The sequence below is a fragment of the Octopus bimaculoides genome, chromosome 15, assembly GCF_046866305.1.
Source record: "Octopus bimaculoides isolate indiv1 chromosome 15, ASM4686630v1, whole genome shotgun sequence".
In the NCBI taxonomy this organism is placed as follows: domain Eukaryota; kingdom Metazoa; phylum Mollusca; class Cephalopoda; order Octopoda; family Octopodidae; genus Octopus; species Octopus bimaculoides.
Window position 1 is genome coordinate 33,303,186 of NC_142942.1, and position 21,933 is coordinate 33,325,118.

At 35.4% G+C, this 21,933-nt stretch overlaps 1 protein-coding gene across 2 annotated transcripts in view; it reads right to left on the minus strand.

Moving 5' to 3' along the window:
* Positions 1–2,098: 2,098 nt before the first annotated feature.
* Positions 2,099–21,933, minus strand: part of LOC106878217 (NBAS subunit of NRZ tethering complex) — a 132,460-nt gene continuing 112,625 nt past the window's right edge. For both annotated transcript variants that reach the window (XM_089363670.1, XM_014927365.3), the window contains 7 exons: positions 18,703–18,798; positions 16,699–16,807; positions 15,661–15,747; positions 13,188–13,321; positions 12,601–12,730; positions 7,516–7,644; positions 2,099–3,628 (listed from right to left, as the gene is read on the minus strand). In XM_089363670.1, the coding sequence (XP_089219796.1) occupies positions 3,335–3,628; positions 7,516–7,644; positions 12,601–12,730; positions 13,188–13,321; positions 15,661–15,747; positions 16,699–16,807; positions 18,703–18,798 (979 nt within the window). In that variant the 3' untranslated portion in view covers positions 2,099–3,334. The remainder of the gene's footprint in view (positions 3,629–7,515; positions 7,645–12,600; positions 12,731–13,187; positions 13,322–15,660; positions 15,748–16,698; positions 16,808–18,702; positions 18,799–21,933) is intronic.

Here is a 21,933-nt window from a genome sequence, read left to right on the forward strand (position 1 = left end):
GACGCACACACATAAATATATACATACAATATATATATATATATGACTTCTTTCAGTTTCCATCTACCAAATCCACTCACAAGGCTTTGGTCAGCCCCAGGATATAGTAGAAAACACTTGCCCAAGGTGCCATGCAGTGGGACTGAACCCAGAACCATGTGGTTAGGAAGCAAGCTTCTTACCACACAGTCAAGCCTGCACTTGATACAATCTTTCTTTTTTTTTTTCATTGATAAAAAATTATTTAACTGAAATTTGAATTTGTGACACACTTATTTAAAATTTCAAATACAGGTGAAAAATTGTTTTGTATCAAAAATCCCTCACCCACCTTGCATTCAACTTAATATCATTATGTAAACAACTATTCTTTCTTACAAATTTAAAATTTTATGTAAAAATGTGTATCAGATTTCTTATCCCAGGGAAGTGACAGCCAATATGGAAATTTCAAGCAATATCTTCCAGAAATGTTTGGTTTATAATGAATTTTTTTAATTAACAGATATTTTCTATGAAGCAATCAGTTATTTCTGTTTAAACATCTTTGCATTTACCTCCTGACAGGTTATGGTCTTATACTAATAGAAGAAAATTTTAATATTTTTATTAAATCATGAAGTGCCTGATGAAAATGTCCTGTGGTATTTAGTTGTTACATTCTGAATTCAAATTGTTTTGCCTTTCATCTCTAACATTTACTGTTCTTTATAGTGGCACTCTTGATAAAAGCCAAATTTTACTTCAAGCCTACAGGTTCATCAGGTCAAAGCTTATCCTGGTTTCTGAGGCATTTAAGTGATTTAGATCACAAGATGCTCTACAAGTCTAAACCTTAACTGTTGTTACTGGTACTCATTTTCAGTTCACTGGAACAATGTGCTGCTCGGTCTGGGAATTGAACTGACTGATGCCTTTAATGTTCATTTGCACTCTTGCTTTGGCTATATCCGGGAAGAGGCCCACTTAATAACTGATCCTAATCTCTTGTAATGGATATTTTCTATCAAACACTCTCCACTACATTACAGTGTATGTTAACTTAGCTCTCTCACACATTCTATCAACTCTGGTATGTTGCAGCTCTTAGTTATGTCTCCCATACACTTCCTTGCAGATGTTATCCCTTCTAAATCTACTCACTCACTCATCATAACCATGTTACTCACACCATTTCTCAGAACATAGACCTCAAAGAGTATCTTTCAGCAATCCCTATATATCTTCCTCTGCTCATGAACATACAAAGATTTTCATAATCTTTACAAATAACAAAGTTTTACAACTCCTAATGATATTTTACAGTGATCATATTTCTATCAACATAACCAAAACTATTACCCAGAAGCTATATTTTCTCTTCAGAGCCAGAATCCGCTTCAGCTATGTTCAGTTACCTATCATCAATGCACAAGTGCCACACTCAGTGAAGTACTAAGTCATACATCAGAGATAGTGCAAGTGATATACATTCAATCTCATCCATTTGATTTATAAACCTTTATCCAATGTGTATGTACATGTTTGTCTCTCTCTCTCTCTCTCTTCTACCATATTTTTTCCTCATCTAAACCAGCAAGCTTCCATCCAAGAGCATGTGATACACCTGCATGTCTGCTGATATTCCTACTGTCACACATATTAAACACTTCTAATCTTTCTTTCCTTACAGGCATCAAATCTACAGAAGTTCAAGTTGATCTTTAACCCTTCAGCATTCAAATTACTGTCAAATGTAATGCTTATTTATTCACATTGCTTTGAATGAATCATGCATTATCTTGTAGCTTCAAGACTTTGACGATGTGACTTTATTTCTAGAATGACATGAGAGGCCAGATTTAGCCTCTTTGAATATAAAACAGGTAGAATATTTTTGCCTGATATGGCCAGTTTAAATGCTAACGGATTAATCTGCAAAAGCCTGTCATTGCTTCAAACACCCGCACTCCTCCTTACTCTAGCAACATAAAGTTAACTTCTTCTACACTTCTTTCAATGTCCACAGAAAGAGAAATCCTTTGTTACCAACATATTTAAAAGTTACCTGAATTTTATCCACCTCAGAAATGATTCACACAAACAAATAACAATCAAAAGCTGTTACAATCATCTTTAATAATTGACTAGACATTTTTTACAATGAAATAATTTGTGGTGTTGTCTTATGAATACAAGAGAATAATTTAATTTTTGTAGTGAAATGATTCCATGGGAACATATATTTTAAAAAAAGACATAGCTCACTGCCAACCCAACCATATTTGTTAGGTTCACACAGGTTTAACAGCCAGATTCCTACTATCATCGTTTCACATAAAAGGATGAGTAGAGAGGCAGTGTTGGCCTAAGAAGTATTAGTGGTGCAGGTGCAAAGAAATCAACTGAGTTAGAAAGAGTAAACATTAAAAGAAGGGAACTAATTAAAAACTGTTTTAGATATGAAAGCTATGTCTGATTCAGGTTAATTTGATAAACAGAATTATTACACTGGTGTAATAAGAACGAGTATCATTTTACAGGTATGTAAAAATGTGAGTGCATACACACACTTTTGTTTGTACAAACACTGCATTGAACACTAATTATGATCTACTACTTAATCAATGGAGAAGACTAATATGATAAACTCTGGTGTTTATCAGTGACAATGCTGCATTCTTTTAGCAGAATATGAGGTATCACAGGTTTATATAATCAGTGTAAAATGAAAAAAATATGATTTACAAAATTGTAGAAAGTCATATTCTTACTAAGGCTATTAGTTAATTAGGTTAAATTGACTATTAACAATATGGTCAACCAAAAATGCTCACCTTCAAACAGTAATTAAGGGCTTTGTCATGATTGGCAAGAACAAAACTATCTAGACAATTCATAGACACGTTTTCCAGCTTCCAAATATAAGAAAATCTGTCATCACCTTCCATTAGCAATCAAAGATTTCATTTTCTTTGCCAACAGCAAGACCACCCAAACAATAGATATCCAAGACTTCGATTTTTAATAGCAGTTGTAGATATATCCATCATGATCAGCAGAAATAAACCCATCAAACTACAAACAACATTATCTTTAGCTTCCACTAGAAGAAACGATCCTTTCCAGTATTTCCAAACTTTTCAGTATATACAATTGCAATTAGTTTTAATTTATAATAATAATAATCATTTTGACCACTTTTGCTGACAAACTGCTCTGTTCAAATACAGACATTACAGCAGCATTTTATTAACGCTGCATCATTCGATATGTTAATTAGTTGGGTTTCTGTTTGTTTATCTTTCTTTAATCATCTGAGGATTGTAAAGTATCAATAAATAAACTAATCAGATCACATCTTCAGCCAGTGTTTGCAAACACCAAGAGCTGCCTCAAAAGTTTGAAACATCAGATGGGTCCCATGAGACTTGAGCAAAACCAAACCTGCTTCTGCTTTAAAACCTTTGTCAATAAGTTCTTGGCATATAAGATCAATATCAAGATGGCTTGGAAGTAAGGAGTCTTGGTAAAGCACTTGCTCATTCAAGAGAAAGTTCACTAAAGGCTGATAATAACAACTATTAACAGTGCTGGACATCAGATGATTCAGCAATATCAGATTATACAATTCATCGTCATCTTCCATCTGTGGAATAAATAAAAGCCAACATTTAGTCAATAAATAAAATGATTTCATTTATGTCAAAAGAGATAACTTTGCTTAATTAATAAAACGGTTTCAAATTTTGGCACAAGGCTGGTAATTTCTGGGATGAGGTGGGGGCTAAGTCGATTACATTCAACTCCAGTGCTCAACTGGTACTTATTTTATCAACTCAGAATGCAAAGACATATGAAATGCTACTAAGCATCTTGCCCAGCATGCTAGCGGTTCTGCCAGCTCACTGCTTTGCTTAATTAATAAATTACCACTAATGTATTATTGTATTAGCCTTTTTCTTGTTGAATGTGAACTTCTAATGATTATAAATAAAAAGTTATTTGTGTTCTTGTATTCTGAGCTGGAATTGAATTATAACTAAATATGTGACAACAAACCTATTTATTACTGTTACCAAATTATTTAGAAGACCTCAGAATGTTGAAGGACCCTCAGAGTGCTAAATCTATCAGACAAGAAACAAAGGACAGAAATACCTGGTGCCTTGCACTACTCAATATGAACCACCCTTTACAGCAGAAGTATTAATGCCAGTCCACCCTGGTGGAAAGGATTGGCCTGCATGAGTCCTGTGCCAGTGCCATGTAAGAAGCACTCATGTTGGTGCCATGTTAAAGCACCAGGCACACACTGTAAAGCAGTTGGTGTTAGGAAGGGATCCAGCCATAGAAACCAAGCCAAAGCAGGCTGGAGTCTGGTGCAGCTTCCCAGCTCTGGTCAAACCATCCAACCCATGCCAGCATGGAAAACGGACATTAAAGGATGATGATAATGATGATGAAATAATTCATGATTGAAAATACAGGATTGTTCATAGATTTAAGCTACTAATAAGGTTTTGAATTTGTGCCACTAAGAATTTAAATGAGCTATGAAAGACAGTGAATACTTTTATCTCATACTTGAAATGACACTGAAAATATAACAAGCTATAAGGTAGGAAAGTTTAGATATTTCACAAATTTGCTGATGAGTCTAAGTTGAAAACGAACATAAGATCAAATGAAATAATTACAATTAATTAGTAATAAAATTTATATCTACAATAGATAAATAAATGGATGACAGAAAAGATGCTGAATTTGGAGGATTTATCAATTACAGATTAAATATACTACAACAGAATGTTGAAAAAAATAATGGAATATTAGTTTTCTTTCTGTATAAAGTATCTTCTAGCCAACCAGTCTTAAATCATCTTACAATTTATACATCACTGCAATAAAATTTACTTCAAATTAGTTAAGATGAGCTAAAATTCCATATTATCAAAGTTAAACTAATCTGACCTATACATTAGGTCATCCCATAAATAATGCAATTTTTTATACTTCTTTTATATTTCAAAATTAAGATAAACAACATTCTTTATTTATCTAAAATATACTCTCCTTCATTTTCTACAATACTTTTCCATCTGTCTGGTAGATTTGCAAGCTCCTCTTCCAAAATTCACTTGTCTGTGATGAAAAATACTCCTCCAGTACTGTTCTGACTTCATCTACAGAATTCATATTTTTTCCATCCAAATAATTTTTTATAGAGAACCCATTTCTCATCAACAGTCACTATTCGATCTAAAACAGGTTCATTCGTGAGACATGACAACAAAGAAGAGCACATATTCACTCTCAGTGTGCGATTAGACTCAGGTTTGTGAGGAACCCATTGACCTAATTTGCTGACTTTTCCAAAGGCATGCAGATGTCAATAATGCTTGAATGACCAAATTCAAGCTTCTCTGCTAGTTCCTCAACAGTTACGATGGGATTTTGTTCCACCAAGGCTTGCAGGACACTCTTGTCAAGCTCTACAGATCTTCCAGGACAAGGCTCATCTTCTAGGCTGTAGTTTCCAGCTCAGAATTTCTGGAACCACCATTGACACTGGCACGCTTAATGTCTGATCCCCATATACTGCATTAATATTTCTTACACTTTCCATTGCATTGTTCCCTTTATTGAACTCATAAAGCAAAATATGCTCCTTTGTCACATCCATTATAGCTTTGAAAAAATAATTGTCAAAATAAAGCTGCACTCTTCGAAACTCGCACTAAGAATAAGGACATGGTAAAATTACTACCTGATTTTGTAGCAAGTTGATGCAGGTAGTTTATCCCATCTTCTCCTACTTTTAGTTCATACAACTGAAAAAACTGACACCTACATATACACCCACACACATGTCAAGATCACCAGCCCTCTTTCACAAGCACATACGTGCTTTCTTACACACGCACACCTTCGTTTTGGGGTCACTACTACTTTGTTATCTCCCCTTCTTCTTAGCTCTCCTGTGTGACCCTTCTGCCCAGCGTTCGCCATGATAGATCGCTAACCACTACACACATTTTTTTTCTCTGCTTGTTTTTCTCCTTGTTTCTTTCTGTTTCTTTCTGTGGAAGAGCGTAGGGTCGAAACGTTAAAGACTTTTTCAATTCCCAACTGTTATACTAATACATCTATTTGTTTTCTACACCACCTGTCTTCATCTTTTCTTTTTTTGTGAATTCTCCCTATATATATATATATATATATATATATATATATATATATATATATATATACATACAAAGGCATGCTGAAAAGTTCCTGGCTTTAACTGAAAGGGAAATATGTTGAATAAAATCATACTTAACTGATCCTCCTATATTTTCTTCTCAGCATGCTCTTGTGTGTGTGTGTGTGTGTGTGTGTGTGTGTGTGTGTGTGTGTGTGTGTGTGTGTGTGTGTGTGTGTGCGTGCGTGCGTGCGTGCGTGTGTGTGTGGCAGATTTCTTTCAGATTCTGTCAACTAAATCTCCTCAAGGTTTCATCTGCCTTAATCTATAGTAAAAGACACTTGCCCAAGGTGCCACGCAGTGGGACTGAACCTGGAACCGTGTGGTTGGGAAGCAAGATTCTTATCACACAACACTTTGATTTCAAACAAAAGAAAAAGTACTCCGCCTGAATTATCAGCTAAGTAGATATATATATATCTATCTATCTATATATATATATATATATATATATATATATATATATATATATATATATATATATATATATAGTTCTACTGCGATGTTTTGAAGCATCTGAAAGAGGACATTCAGCAAAAGCAACCAAATCTGTTGAGTGCAAAGAACTGGATTCTTCATGACCACTTCCACACCCACCCTATTTTCCACATTTGGCACCTGCAGACTTTCATCTCTTCCCCAAGATAAAGATGCAGCTCAAATGTCAAAGTTTTAACACCATTGTTGAAACTGAGAGTAAATTGCAAAAGGTCCTCAACTTGTTTAAGGAAAATGACTTCCAGGCCAAATTCCAAAAGTGGTGTATTGCTGTGCAAAGTGGCTATTTCAAAGGAGATGATGTTAAAACTTAGATAAGTTATTTCTTATCAAACATAACTGGTCTGGGAACGTTTTGACACCACCTCGTAACTACACCACCTGAACATTAGAAAGCTGATAGCAGAGTGCTTGGTATGCAAGTTGTAAAAAAAAAAAAAAAAAAGCACCCAGTTCACCCTGTAAAGTTGTTGGCATTTGGAAGGGCATCCAGCCATAAAAACCATACCAAAGTAGACACTGGAGCACAATGTAGTCCTTGGACACGTCAGATCCTGGAACATGGACATTAAATGACAATGATGATGAGGATTCCTCAATATTTTCATATAAATCAAACCCCCCAAACTGTCAGATATCAATATGCAATTACCAATCGTGTATGCTGGAAGTAATTCTATCAACCATGTCCTTGGTTTAAAATGTATAGGTCCCATGCTAATGTAAGAAATCATGATATTTTGATGAAAAACAAAAGCAGGAACGGTAACTAAAAAAGATATGGCTATTACCTCTTTTTGTGCCTGCAAATGTTCAATTGTAGATTTATGTAAGTGACTATATGGTGACAGCAAAGCAGTTTTTACAGCAGCTACAACATAATTCTTTGATAACAGTTGGTCCACTATATATTTAACACACTGTAAAAAAAAAAAAAAAAGAAAAAAGAAAGTAAGAAAGAGAGAAATAACATTAAACATTTAGCTAATACTTACCCCTTTGAAAATTGATCCAAATTATAACTGAAACACCTAAGTTAACTTTAAAATCAAGTGTCAGGAGTTTACCATCAATGTAACATGTGACTGAGATTAGAAGAAACATTAACATTTAGAACCAATGTGATGGACTCTCCTGTCGAAGATGATGTATGAGTGTTCAGCTTTTTGCCGAACAACCTGCACAAATGATTTGTTTCTAGTGATCAAATGTATGTGCTGTGCATTAGTTCACTCCTTCCATCAAACTGATGTTGCTTGAACAGGTGCACAGTGTTAGGTGTCAAAGTGATTGCAGGGCAAGGAGAAACGAAGTGTTTTGCTCAAGAACACAATGCACCATTTGGTCTAGGAATTGAAACCACAATCTTGAAACTGCGAGTGCAACAACCAAACCACTAAACCATGTAACAGGTATATTATTGACATATCTGATACATTAAAGTAAAGGTAACATTTATTGCTGACTGTTTATACCCATAATGCCAAGATCAGAATAATATCTCTATGGTATGATTTAAATAGAAATATAACTTGAGGTGCCCATTCTTTCTAGTAGCACATTGTAAGTTGATAATAAAGAATAAGAAAAACAAAACTTTAATTTCATTAGCTTTCAATTAAAGGTGACTTTTTTTTTTTTTTTTTATAATTTTTTGTCAGACAAGAAAGAGCAGTCCAAGACTGTTTTCAGATCTTCTAAAACTGTTATGCCCTTAAAATGTTGGATTGTTATAACGCCCACTTCAGTATACAGTATACTTAATAAAACGAGTAAAGACACTACTATCTCTGACCACCTACTACATACGCTGATACTTCACACACTTCTTTTAACTTACAGTGATAGGTTATTCCATTCATCACATGGAAGGGGTGTACTATTATTACTAATTTCCTACAAAATCTCACCTTTTAAGTTTTTCTTAGGAAGTGTCATTTTATTTAATAATTTTTTTTATGCACCCCACTTCCCGTTTTTGAGTTTGTTTTTTTCTTTTACTTTCCGTACAATTTAATATTTTTTGCACTTGGCAACTATTTTCAGGAACTCTGCAGGTTTTCTTTTCGTCTCACTTGTACACTTGGGTCCAATCACCTGCAGTAGCATTCGTACTTGGAACATATCATACAACTATTCCATCAATTCTTCCAACTTCTTTGGTTCGCTTTCCACGAATCTCTTTTTCAGTTGGTTCCCGTGTCTCTTTTGTATGCCTTTTCTACTTTTTACCCAATACATCATTTTACCTATGCATTCGGTAATTATGCCATCTTCCCAATTCTACTTCCCATTCTTGTATGCCCTCATGTACACCTTTTCACCAACTTTAAAGAATCTTACTGCCTTCCCTGGCCAGGTAACAATTTATCAAAGACTGTTTTTACTTTCCTTGCAAACATCAACTCTACAAGTGAGCTACCTGCTGGTGTATTCAGATTTGGTGACACAGTACACTCTTAAAAATTGTTGTAGAGGCACCTCGTCCATGACTTCCTAATTCGATCTTCTAAGGGCTCTTTTGAAGGTATCATCAAAGCATTCTGCCTGTCCATTAGATCTGGGATGGTATGGCGTAGTAGTTACATGTTCTACCTTGAATGTTTCACAAAACTTTTAAAATTCACTAGACACAAATTGTGTTCCATTGTCAGACACTATTTTGTCTGGGATGCCAAATTTTGCAAACAATTTGTGTAAAACATTTATCACAGTTGAGGAGGTTGGTTTTTTAACATTTACAGATTTCAGGCCATTTCAAAAGACTATCAACTACCACTAAGTAGTAAGAACCATTTAAAGGGCTAGCAAAATTGATGTGTAATCTGAACCACAGAACATCTACTTTTGAACAATATTTACTTTTTATTGTGAGCAATTTTTCATTTTGTTTTGGCTTACATACAAGTGTTCCAGTTTTACTGCAATTTTTCTTTTTTAGTCCCTCAGCTGCATTCAAACCTTCAACTGAACCGACTATATTTCCACACAAAACATTTATGGGCATATTCCATACTTTGAATAGTTCCATCCACTCTGTTACATTACATACAAATTCACCAAAAAGATATCTTTTTCCCCTAATACCATGTGCTACCTTTTTAGACATTAATTTCAGCTTACCGACATATTTCCACATTTTTTCGTTTATAACGGTGATGTCACTACCAGTGTCCAGTTGCATTTTAACACTTGTATTTCTGATTCTCACATTCATAAATTTCCTCATCATTATATTACCAATTTCTTCCGATGACACACTATTTATTCTTTTTCCTTTGTTCTGACATTTTGTCGTCTTCGTTCTACAGTGCGTCTTTAAATGTCCTATATTTCCACAACGAAAACACTGCTTTTTTAAATGGACAATTTTTTCCTCAGGTGTATACCTCTACATGCAAATCATGGGTTTATTTCCAGATTTTTGTCGTGTCTTTTTAGAAAACACTATCTCTATTCTGATTATTTTGCACTTGCTTTATTTGGAAATAATCTTTACTCTTTTACTTGTTTCAGTCATTTGACTGCGGCCATGCTGTAGCACCGCCTTTAGTCGAGCAAATCGACCCCAGGACTTATTCTTTGTAAGCCTAGTACTTATTCTATCAGTCTCTTTTGCTGAACCACTAAGTTACAGCGACGTAAACACACCAGCATCGGTTGTCAAGCGACGTTAGGGGGACAAACACAGACACACAAACACACACACATATATATATATAAATATACATACATACGACTGGGCTTCGTTCGGTTTCTGCCTACCAAATCCACTCACAAGGCTTTGGTCAGCCCGAGGCTATAGTAGAAGACACTTGCCCAAGGTGCCATGCAGTGGGACTGAACCCAGAACCATGTGGTTGGTAAGCAAGCTACTTACCACACAGCCACTCCATTCAATTTCCTGTGTTGTGTCTTAATTTGACTACCCTTTCACATTCTTCTGACACTTGCTGTGGGGTTACATCCTGGGTTTGTTACAGCTTTGTAAGAAAGCTAGTTCTAACTTCTGCATCCTTTTCAGCAGTAAGACATTTGAACATATCTGGTGTTAATTCGTCCAGCTTAAACTTCTCGCATTTCCTGTTTACTGTACCAGCATATGTGACGTAGTCCTCGTCGTCTTTCTCAATATTCAGACAATTCTAATTTGTGTTGAACAATGAGCTTTTTTCACTGAAAATTTCACACAATGTATCTACTGTGTCACTTAAGTTTATGTCCGAAGGTTTTCTTGAGAGTACATATTTACTGTATCACTCATATTCTGTTGCTGCCAGTTTTCTCAAGATTAAGCATATTTTCATCTTGCTGTCTCAATCATTCTTTCACAAAGATTTGCTCATATCTTCTGTAGTACGCTTCAAAGGTAACTTTTTCATCAGGTTTATATTTGAATTATGTTATAGAGTTTGTGACATAGTCGGACGAGAACACTTTTTCTGAATTTTCTGAAGTCTTCATTAATTGCAGTATTTGTTGCTGTAATAGTAACTGTTGTTGTTCTTTCATTTGTTGTTGTTTTTGCAACTTGAAGAAACCAGCCAATAAATTTTCCATAAAATTCACACAACAATATTTTGTGAGTTTGTTAACTTCTTGTGAGTTGTCAATTCCTCGTAGAGTTTGTTAATTGTTCACGAGTTGTTTAAATCTTCGCCAAGTGTTTATTAATTCCTCGTGAGTTGCTTAAATCCTCGTCACCACTGTTGTATCCCTAAAATATTAAATTGTTGTAACACCAACTTCAGTATACAGTATACTTAGTAAAACCAGTAAAGACACAACTATCTCTGACTGCCTACTACATACTCCCTTTACTTATAGTGACTAGGTTATTCCAGTCATCACATGAAAGGGATGTACCATTATTACTAATTCCCTATAACAAAAACTGAGAGAAGAGAAGGAGTCATCTTCAGGCTGGAAAGCTGAATGCTTACCACAGAGATGATTTCACTAAAGGTACCAAAGGGCCAGAAGATGATATTAAACAGAATGACAGCTTAAATTTATCCTTTTTTCACCATAGTACCTGTTTACAAACAGATAATCTAAGCTACAAGTGTCTAATGGTTTTGACAAGGATAAATAGTCAGGACACAGCTCATCAAGATTTCAGCTAGCAGGCTGCTGTTCTAACAATTCCAACAGCTATAACATTCAATATTTTTCATATGTTTTCCAATAAGTCTCCAAAAGTTACTCAGAAAAATGTGTTACAAATGTAGGTGTCATAAACCAATTCAAAAGAAGGCTTTTATCCAAACTTTGTTCAGCTCACGTCTAATCCATTAATCATGGCTGCCCAACGATTAAGACAGACATGTTTTATATTAGGTAAAAACAGCATCCATTCATTAACATCATTCGACACTATGCCGCGTTTTCATACTCAATACAAAATATGATTTCTGTATTTTTATCTATTATTTACAATAGTAGGAAGGAATTAATAATAGGATATTATAATTCATAACAGTAGGATTAAGAAGATCTTTTAGTCCTGTCAAGAACAACCACCCTTCTAGTGCTGACACCACAATTAAAAGTATCTAGTATTCTCTGCAAAGTAGTTGATGTTTTACGAAGGGCAACCAACTGTAGAAAGCATACTGAAATCAGAATGTACAAATGAGACAAGCCTCTCCAACTTAGGAAGTCAGTAATTCTGAATAAGAACTGACTCAAACTGTGAATGTCCATTCTATGAAAAACAGGCATAAAATGATAACTGTAAAATTTGTAACCTTTCATCACAAACCAAAAGGTTTGAGAAACATGGTATATTAATTCATGCACATGAAAAAATACAAAAAAAAAATACAATATGAAGTTTTATTTAATACCAATTCTAAAAAAGTGGAATGTATTACCTCTTCACTCAGAGCTGCTTCTTCAGGAATGTCTTTTAAAATGGTTCCAATCATTGGAACACATTCAGGAACAGTACTCATGCTTGTTACCAACTGAATCCAGGGGTTGTCTGAAGCATTATTCTGATTGCTGTTTCATTCCACGGAAGAGAAAAAGCAAAAAAAAAAAAAAAAAAAGTGAAAACTGAAACAATATTGTAGAATTTAACCATCTTTCAGGCATAATATTGTTTTCAGGAAACGATCGTTTAAATATGTTAATATCTTTTGAATATACATAAGATCAATTTTAAAAGAGAAAGGAATGTAATCATAAGAATCTACTCGAGTACATTTCTAACAATTATTTCATAGACAGCAGAGAATTTTCAACACAGAATAATATATATTTGAGGAACCAGTCTAAAAACTGTAGGACATGCTACCATTTGCACTAATTCCTTATCCTTCATGTTCATAATAAATTATAGATAAACATACTATTAGCTCTACTACAAATGTTTGCTTTGCTATTTGAGAAAAAGTCAAAGAAACTAAAGCAAAAAACATATTAACAAAAAAAAAAAACATTGAAACAAAAAACTTACCTGCACTTAAATGCAGGCCACATTTTCAGCAACTGACAAACAGCTGTAAACTGGCTACTGTTTGTGCTGGAACTAAGTAAATTGGTAAATAACTGGTGACGTGATTCATCTGACTGAATTTCATCATCAGTAATCTGTCAGAAAAGGAGGTAACAGATAAAATTGATTCCAGAAAGATGATACAAATGTATTATTAATTTAATTATAGTCATATTTAAAATGAATTCCTTCGTAATTTAATTTCACTTTGAAGAAATATATGATCTTTAAATAAGAAAACTGTTTGCCATAAGATGCACATTTTAAATCATTGATACTTTTTTTTTAATAAGCACAGACTTAAAAAGTTTGCTTCCCAAGCACATGGTTTTGGATTCAGTCCCACTGCATGGCACCTTGGGCAAGTATCTTCTACTATAGCTCCAGGTTGACCGAAGCCTTACAAGTGGATTTGGTAGATGAAAACCGAAAGAAGCCTGTCATATACATATGTGTGACTTCATGTTTATGTTTGTCCTCCATCACCACTTGAGAACCTGTAGTTGTTTATGTCCTTGTAACTTAACAGTTTGGCAAAAGAGATTGATAGAATAAGTACCCCATAATGGGGTTAATTTCTTTGACTAAACCCTTCAAGCCAGCGCCCCAGTATGACCACAGTCTAATGAATGAAACAAACTAAAGATAATAGATTAGCTATGACTCAACTGAAATTATGTGACCTCTTCATCAAGTGACATTTATACTGACATCTATACTCAAAAGAATATTGACAAGCCCTAGTACAAGAGATATTAGAGATAGTGTGAAATAAACACAAAAAAATATCCCATCACCTTTGAGCATAATCCCTATAAAGCATGATTTTGAATTCTATCCACAACTATTCATATTACAAGCTTAAGAATAGTCACAAGAAACATGACAGCAACAATGATCTCTCCACCACAATGAGGACTGACAGAGAAATAAAAGGACTGTTTTTGTGAGGACATCTTGCTGATTACTTCAATAATAGATAACATCAACCTCATCATCACAGCTACAGGCGTGTTGGGCAACACTATGATAACCATTTCAATGTACATGACAGCTATGGTTGTGGTACAATAGAATGAAGAGGAATCAAAGCACTTGGAACTCTGTGATGCAAATGACCTAACTACTTGCAACACTAATTTCAGGAAACTGGCCAACCGCCTGATTACTTATCAGAAAGGCAAACATGCAAGCCAGATCAGATGCAGTTTGTACATACCAGGAAATGAGGTAGACAGTTGTTTATGAATAACAGGTCTTCCCAAATGAAGAATGTACCACTCAACAAAGGGCTAGTGATTAGCAACATCAAAGTAAGAGCTATACAGACCCACAGACACAAGACATCTGGAGAATCTTTTTGGCACATGCCAAAAAGAAGATGATACAAACTTATAACATAGAAGACAACTAACATTTTCTTTGAAACAACCTGCTAAAAGCTACAGAACCGATCTGTGAATAGAGCAAGGTTCCAGTAAGAGGGAAAGTGACCTAATCATAAAATGATATGGTAGATAAAGCCATAAAAACTAAGAGACAGACTTGAGAAGAATGGAAGTGGGGAACAAGAAACAATTTCAGGTAACCCTCTTCTTTCATTCTCATAACCCAATACTCCCCCACTTTATAACCCTGTTTCCTTCCTATTACTCTCTTTTCCCTCAGCACATAATTCATGCTATTTCTATTGAACTTCTTTACCAACAATTGTCATTTAGCAGACCTACACTCTTCCCCTTCCTTTACTCTTTCTCTCTATCACATTCTCACTCCTATCATTTCAGTACTCTTCTATGATACTCTCCTCTAGCACCCTCTCACTCTGGTTATCATCATCATCAACATTATCATCATTTAATGTCCATTTTCCATGCTGGCATGGGTTGGATGGTTTGACTGGAGCTGGCAAACTAGAGAGCTACACCAGGCTCCAATTGTCTGTTTTGGCATAGTTTCTATGGCTACATACCCTTCCTAATACCAACCACTACAGAGTGTACCAAGTGCTTTTTATGTGATACCAGCACAGGCATTTTTACTACAGTTATACATCACCATTAAAATTTTTGAAAGATTAATGAAAAATAAAGGTTACTGTGAGCACGACCATAACTCAATGTTTATATTGTCTCAGTCGAGCTCACATTGATAAAAGTTGATTTCAATGATAAAGAATTATCTTTCGAATAGGCTATTTAGTATGAAGATATGCCAATAATATATAAAGTAAAAATGTTTTTATTACCTATATTATAATTCTTTTTATTTTGTTAATCTGTTCATGTATGTCTGTGGTTATTGCACCTAGGTCAAAGTTAACTTACTTATAAAATCACTTAAAATTCAAAGTTTTATTTTTAGAATGGTGGTATAAGATGACCCCAATTTTTTAGGATCTAAAGGTCATCTTATAAGCAGAAATATACAGTACCTTATATTCTGGCCAAGATTCCTCAATGATGGCACTAGTTCGGTAAAACAGCAACAATTTCACGTCTTCAGGTTTAAGTCTGAAGTTCTGATAATGGAAACATCAACAAAGCAATTAATATAAATTAACAAAATAATATCTTTTTCATTTTGTACAGGTACCAAGAAAAATGTCATAATTTGTTACTTAATAGATTATACAAAATAATAGAAATAACAGCAACAAGGATAAATATATCTTCATAAACACAATGCATGAGGTACAATGATGTTAGAAAAAGACCCCCTTCGGTCATGAATGACCATGGGATTGCACCGAGAGAGTGTTCCCCTCCACTTCTTGACAACCAGTGTAACCTAGCAACTCAGCAAAAAGAGACTGATAGAGTATGAACAAGGCTTAACAAAAATTAAGTAGTGGGATGTCAATTCAATCAACTTAAATTTCTTCAAGGTAGTGTCCCAGGATGACCACAGTCTAATGACTGAAACAATAAAAGATAAAAAGATAATGTTGTAAATCAAGTGTCATGCAGGCGGTGTCCTTCATTTCCAATCTTCCATGAAAACATGTCTGGTCATGGAGAAATATTGCCTTACTTGGAAACAGGCAATGGCTGGCAACAGGAAGAGTATCTGGCTGTTAAAAAATACTCTTCAATTACTTGCATCTAATGCATTATAAAAATTAGGTAACTCTAATCTCTGCCATATATTGGCTTTGTTTTAAAACCAGTACTTACCCTTTAAACCTTTTGATATCAACCTGTTTGAGACTGCCCCAGGTTCTATGACAGAAACCCACAGTTTTAAAGTCGTCTAAATTGTAATCTTCCATCAAAATTTTATGCTTATTTGTTCCAGACCCCAGCTTAATAATTAGAAAGTTATTTTACTAAATTCTTCATTATTGTAAAAATTGATTGATACAAAGGCAATATATGCCAACAGAAATATGGTAACAAAAGGGTTATCCACATTTTAGTGTTCAATAAGAACAAGATAAAGACTACACAGATGTAAAGTAAAGATTATTTACCTTTTCTAAAGTTGCAAGTAAACCGAGTCGAGGTTGGACAGCAATAGAAGTATCAGAGCAAAATGGTAACACCTGCATCAGTACTTCATCAGCAGTTACCAACTGGCCACTAAAAATACAAATGTAAAACATTAAAAAAAAAACTATCATCATTACCTCCCTCCCCGCTCCTGGTCATTACTATTTCAAGTCCTTTAGGACCTATAGGACAGGTTACCCATTACATGGCGTATAAGTGATAGAAATCACAATATTCCTTCTGAATGGGAAGCCAGAGAGCCCCTTCAGTCATGAATGACCATAGGATTGCACCTAGAAAGTCTGGGTAAGGTTGTTTATGGAAGACCAACAGTCACCGATGCATACCAGCCTCCCTTCTCCATGCCACTGATGTTGTCGAAGGGAAAAGCAGAGGCTGATACAGCTTGGCACCAGTGATATCGCAACTTATTTCTACAGCTGAGTGAACTCAAGCAATATAAAATAAAGTATCTTGCTCAAGAACACAACACGCAGCCCAGCCTGGGAATCAAACTCACCTCGTGATTGTGAGCCTGATGCTCTAACCACTGAGCCATGCCAGTCCATTGCATGGTTATTCATCTACAGCAGAGTCAACTGGAGCAACATGAAATAAAATTCTTTGCTCAAGAACACAATGCACCATCTGGGAATTGAAAGCACAATCTTGTGGCCGTAAACTTAACACTGTAACCATTAGGCCATGCTCCTTCATGTGTAACAAAAATATAAAACTCTCAGCTAAGGGTAAAGGGGAAAAACCACTTTCAGTCATGAATGACCATGGGATTGCAACTAAAAAGTTACCCTCCAAGGCACAGGGCTGGGCATGGGTGTTTATGGAAGACCAGCCTCTCCTCTCCATGCCACCTTTGACTATCCAGGGGCAAGTCAAAGTCCAATACAGCTTGGCATCAGTGACATTACAACTCATTTCTACAGATGAGTGAACTGGAGCAATGTGAAATAAAGTGTCTTGCTCAAGAACACAACACACAGCCCAGTCCAGGGATCAAACTCACTACCACATGATTGTGAGCCTGACACTCTAACCCACTGATCCATGCACCTTCACAAACATAGAAAAGTGGATGTTAAATAAGGATGAAGACTTTTGTTCACTAGCTGAGTCAGGAGAAAGGAGCAGTGCCATGGTCCTTCAAGTGGCATTCCTAGAGAGACTGACACCATTAAGTCAACCTTTAAAAGCCAACAAACTACAGGCAAAACAGAATGGGGAAGGATGACACTCTGGGAAGGCAGGTACAGTGACTAATATGGGACTTGTGGGTTGAACACAATAAGAGTGATGAGAGGAGGAGACACATGTAGGACAGGAATGCCTGAGAGGAGGTGACACAAGATCAGCCAGATCCAAGGCAAGTAAAGGCCTTATGACTGGATTGGGTAGACGGAAACTGAAAGAGGGCCATCAAATATGTGTGTGTGTATGTGTGTGTTTTTCCCACCATTACTTGATAAGTGGTGTTGGTGTATTTACATACTCATAACTTAGCAATTCAGCAAGAGACTGATATAAAATAGTAGTATGCTTTTGCTGAACCACTAAGTTATGGGGACATAAACATACCAACACCGGTTGTCAAGCAGTGATAGGAGGGACAAACACAGACACAAAGACACACACACATATCTGTGTGTGTGTGTGTGTGTGTAATGGGCTTCTTTCAGTTTTCACTTACCAAATCCACTCACAAGGCTTTGGTCAGTCCAAATCTATAGTAGAACACACTTGCCCAAGGTGCAACATAGTGGGGCTGAACCCAGAACTATGTGGTTGGGAAGCAAGCTTCTTATCACACAGGCATATCAATATTTATATTTTTTATTAGGTATAAAACCACAGAATTATGCTAGGAAATAAGAATAAGAAGTTGCAACATTTAAACCTTTTCCAAGTTGTAAAGCACTTGGAACAGAGATTTTCCAACATAGAAACGAAAATAATATTGTGGTACTCACCCCATTTCTTGATGGTTTAGTACATTTTGTATGATACCTTCAATCACAGATATACCATCCAACTTGTCAAAGATATCACTATGGGATGTTTTATCACTAAAACAAAAACAACAATCAAGATTATTTTCATTTTTGTATACACTTACAAATATAGAACAAAAGATTTATGTTCACTTTCACATACACAAATACAATGTTAATATTGATATCTGTTGTTGGTGATGTGGTAGTGGTCATCGTGGTACTGTTGTTTAGCCCTCAAAGTCAACAGTGACTTTTGTTTTAACGACTTATAAAGAGGAGGAAAGGCAGTAACAATGAACTTTGTTGAATCTTCAAAACTGGCAAGAGAAAGGAAGAGTTATGATCAGGCCAGAAACCTAACCTTGCCATACACTGAACTCTGCTGAAGGTAACTATGGTCACCAGGAGGAAGAAGGGAGAGTTGGAGGTCATTTCTAGAAGGTCAAGTAACCACTTAGAAAGGCTCTGTTATTTAAATGCTGGCACAGGCATAGTTGTGTGGTAAGACACTTGCTTCCCAACTACATGGTTCTGGGTTCAGTCTCACTGCATGGCACCTTGGGCAAGTGTCTTCTCCAATAGCCTCACGCCAACGAAAGCTATGTGAGTGGATTTGGTAGATAGAAACTGAAAAAAGCCCATCGTATGTGTGTGGGGTGTGCATGTGTGTGTGTCTTTGTGTTTGTCCCATACCACCACCTGACAACTGATGTCAGTGTGCTTATGTCCCTGTAACTAAGCAGTTTGGCAAAAGAAACCAATAGAATAAGTACAAAACTTTAAAAAAAAAATAAATACAGGGGTTGATTCATTTGACTAAAAACTCTTCTAAGCAGTACTCCAGTATGGCCACAGTCGAATGACTGAAACAAGTAAGATAAAAAAGAATATAGGTTACACCAAAGTTTCATGTATATTTGTTACTGAGAAACCAATGTATAACAGTGGATTTTATAAACCACAATTTTCCACCTAAATATTTGAAATTATGCATAGGATCATTGTAACTATTTCTGGTATTTTCTATAAAGCTAGACAAGGCTGGATAGTGATAGTAGTTCAGAATACTTCTTTGATATCTCCTGCAACAATAGAAAATATGTCTAAATAGAGGATGAATTTTTTTTTTATTCTGATTCTTTCCTAATCCATCTAGTTTTTCAACCAGGATCAAGTTTTATTATACAACTTAAAACTTGAAAACTGATGATGGATATGTCACCTGAAGACCACAGGAACCATTACCACTTCAAATGAAGAACAAATAAAACTAGAGTCAATAACACAATTTGCTTTTAGTGGAATATCAACAACTGTTTCTCAAAAAGTTGAGAAGAAGAAATACTAGAATACAAGGAAATACGTGACAATATAATCAAGAGAAAACAGATTATAAATTCTAAAAACAAGATTATTTTCTTATTTTTTTACAACTTCTCTCAAAAGTGTCGTTTTCAAATCATCTTTATCGCAAACGATTTTATGAAGCTGGTGTCAGCTGAACAGATCTGCAATATGTTATCTTTCCACATATCTTCTTCTTTTCCAGCACCACACTCACCACCATCATCATCATCATCATCATAATCCATTGCCACCACAACCACCACCATCATCATTATTATCATCATTCAACATCCATGCTTCTATGTTTGTATGGGTCAGGCAGAATTTGAGGCAGATTCTCTACAGCCAGGTGCCCTTCTTGTCATCAACCTTCACCTGTTTCCAAGTGAAGTAATATTTCCCATTGGCCAGGAGAGTGGAAACAAACATTGCTTGTATGACAGTGATGCTCGTTTACAACCATCACATGGCAAACACACACACACACACACACACACACACACACACATACACACACACACACACATTCTATTTATATTACTCATCTAAATCATAATACTAACATTTAACCTGGAACTATTTATTTCTTCAAATAACCTTCAAACTGTAATACCCTAAAATCTTAGTTCTCTGTCCCTGTTTGATAATGTTTTTGCCATTGTTCTCTAAAGTTTGTATGCATTCTTGTTTTCTTTTGTCTCTCACTGTTGCCATGTTTCTTTCCCCAATGACAGTAGTCTGGCCATAGTTCCCTCTTCTCAATGACTACTCACTGCTATTTCTATTTCCTGCGGCAAAACTGGCCGTCTTATTTCACCATTTCCAGTTGTGGTTCTTATAAAGGCTCTTTAGCACATGTTTTCTTAGACTTTCACACCGCCTGATTCACTGTTGTTTTGCGATATGCATAGCTAAGAATTTGTTTCTCGTTTTTTAATTGCCTAATTCATTCATTCATTCATTCACTCATATAACCCACCATACAAACATGTACTATCATAACATGTAACTATTTAATTCTTTAAATAACCTTCAAATCATAATGCCCTAAAATCTTAGCTCTCCATCCCTGTTTCATAATGTTTTTGCCATTGTTTTCTAAAATTTGTATGCATTATTGTTTTAGTGTTGCCATGTTTCTCTCCCCAGCAATAATAAACTTGCCATTGCTTGTCTGTGATGCACCCACCCATTCTTGCACCCCAACACCTATACTGGAAATCTATTCTCAATACCAGAAACCCCTACAGGGCTCTGTCTCGTTTCTGTACCAGAGGACTTACATACCTTCGTCCCTCCTTCCCCACCACCAACAATCGCACATTACTGCATGCACCAAAAGGTGATATGTTACTTAGGAAATTATTAGTAAATTAACAAACCACCTACTTCTTTCTCCCTATATATAATGGACTAACCAACAGCAGATCATTTATATAATTAATTAATCTACACACTGACCTATTTATATTTGCAGCAGTAACACTTATATTTACAATGCTACTCACGACCAACAGGGACAACAATTTTAATATGTTTGAATGATAGTAGGTGAAGGCGAGACCAACTAATGTGACATGTCTATTACCAAACGATCACTGAAACATTCTTTTCAGGTACCTCTATTGGAGCTTATCAATGCACTGCAACTTGGGATAAAACTACATGGTCATTTAAAACATTTAGCAACTATATAAACAACTGACTTTTCTATTTTTTTGCTTTTTAAATGGTGGAGAAAAGAGGTGAGAGTGAGTCACTTACAAGTGAGATTACTATTTACATTATATAGAGTACGATTGATATTTTCTATTTCTTTTACTTTTAACAGTGGTAGAGAGTTTGATTAGAAAGTTTCTT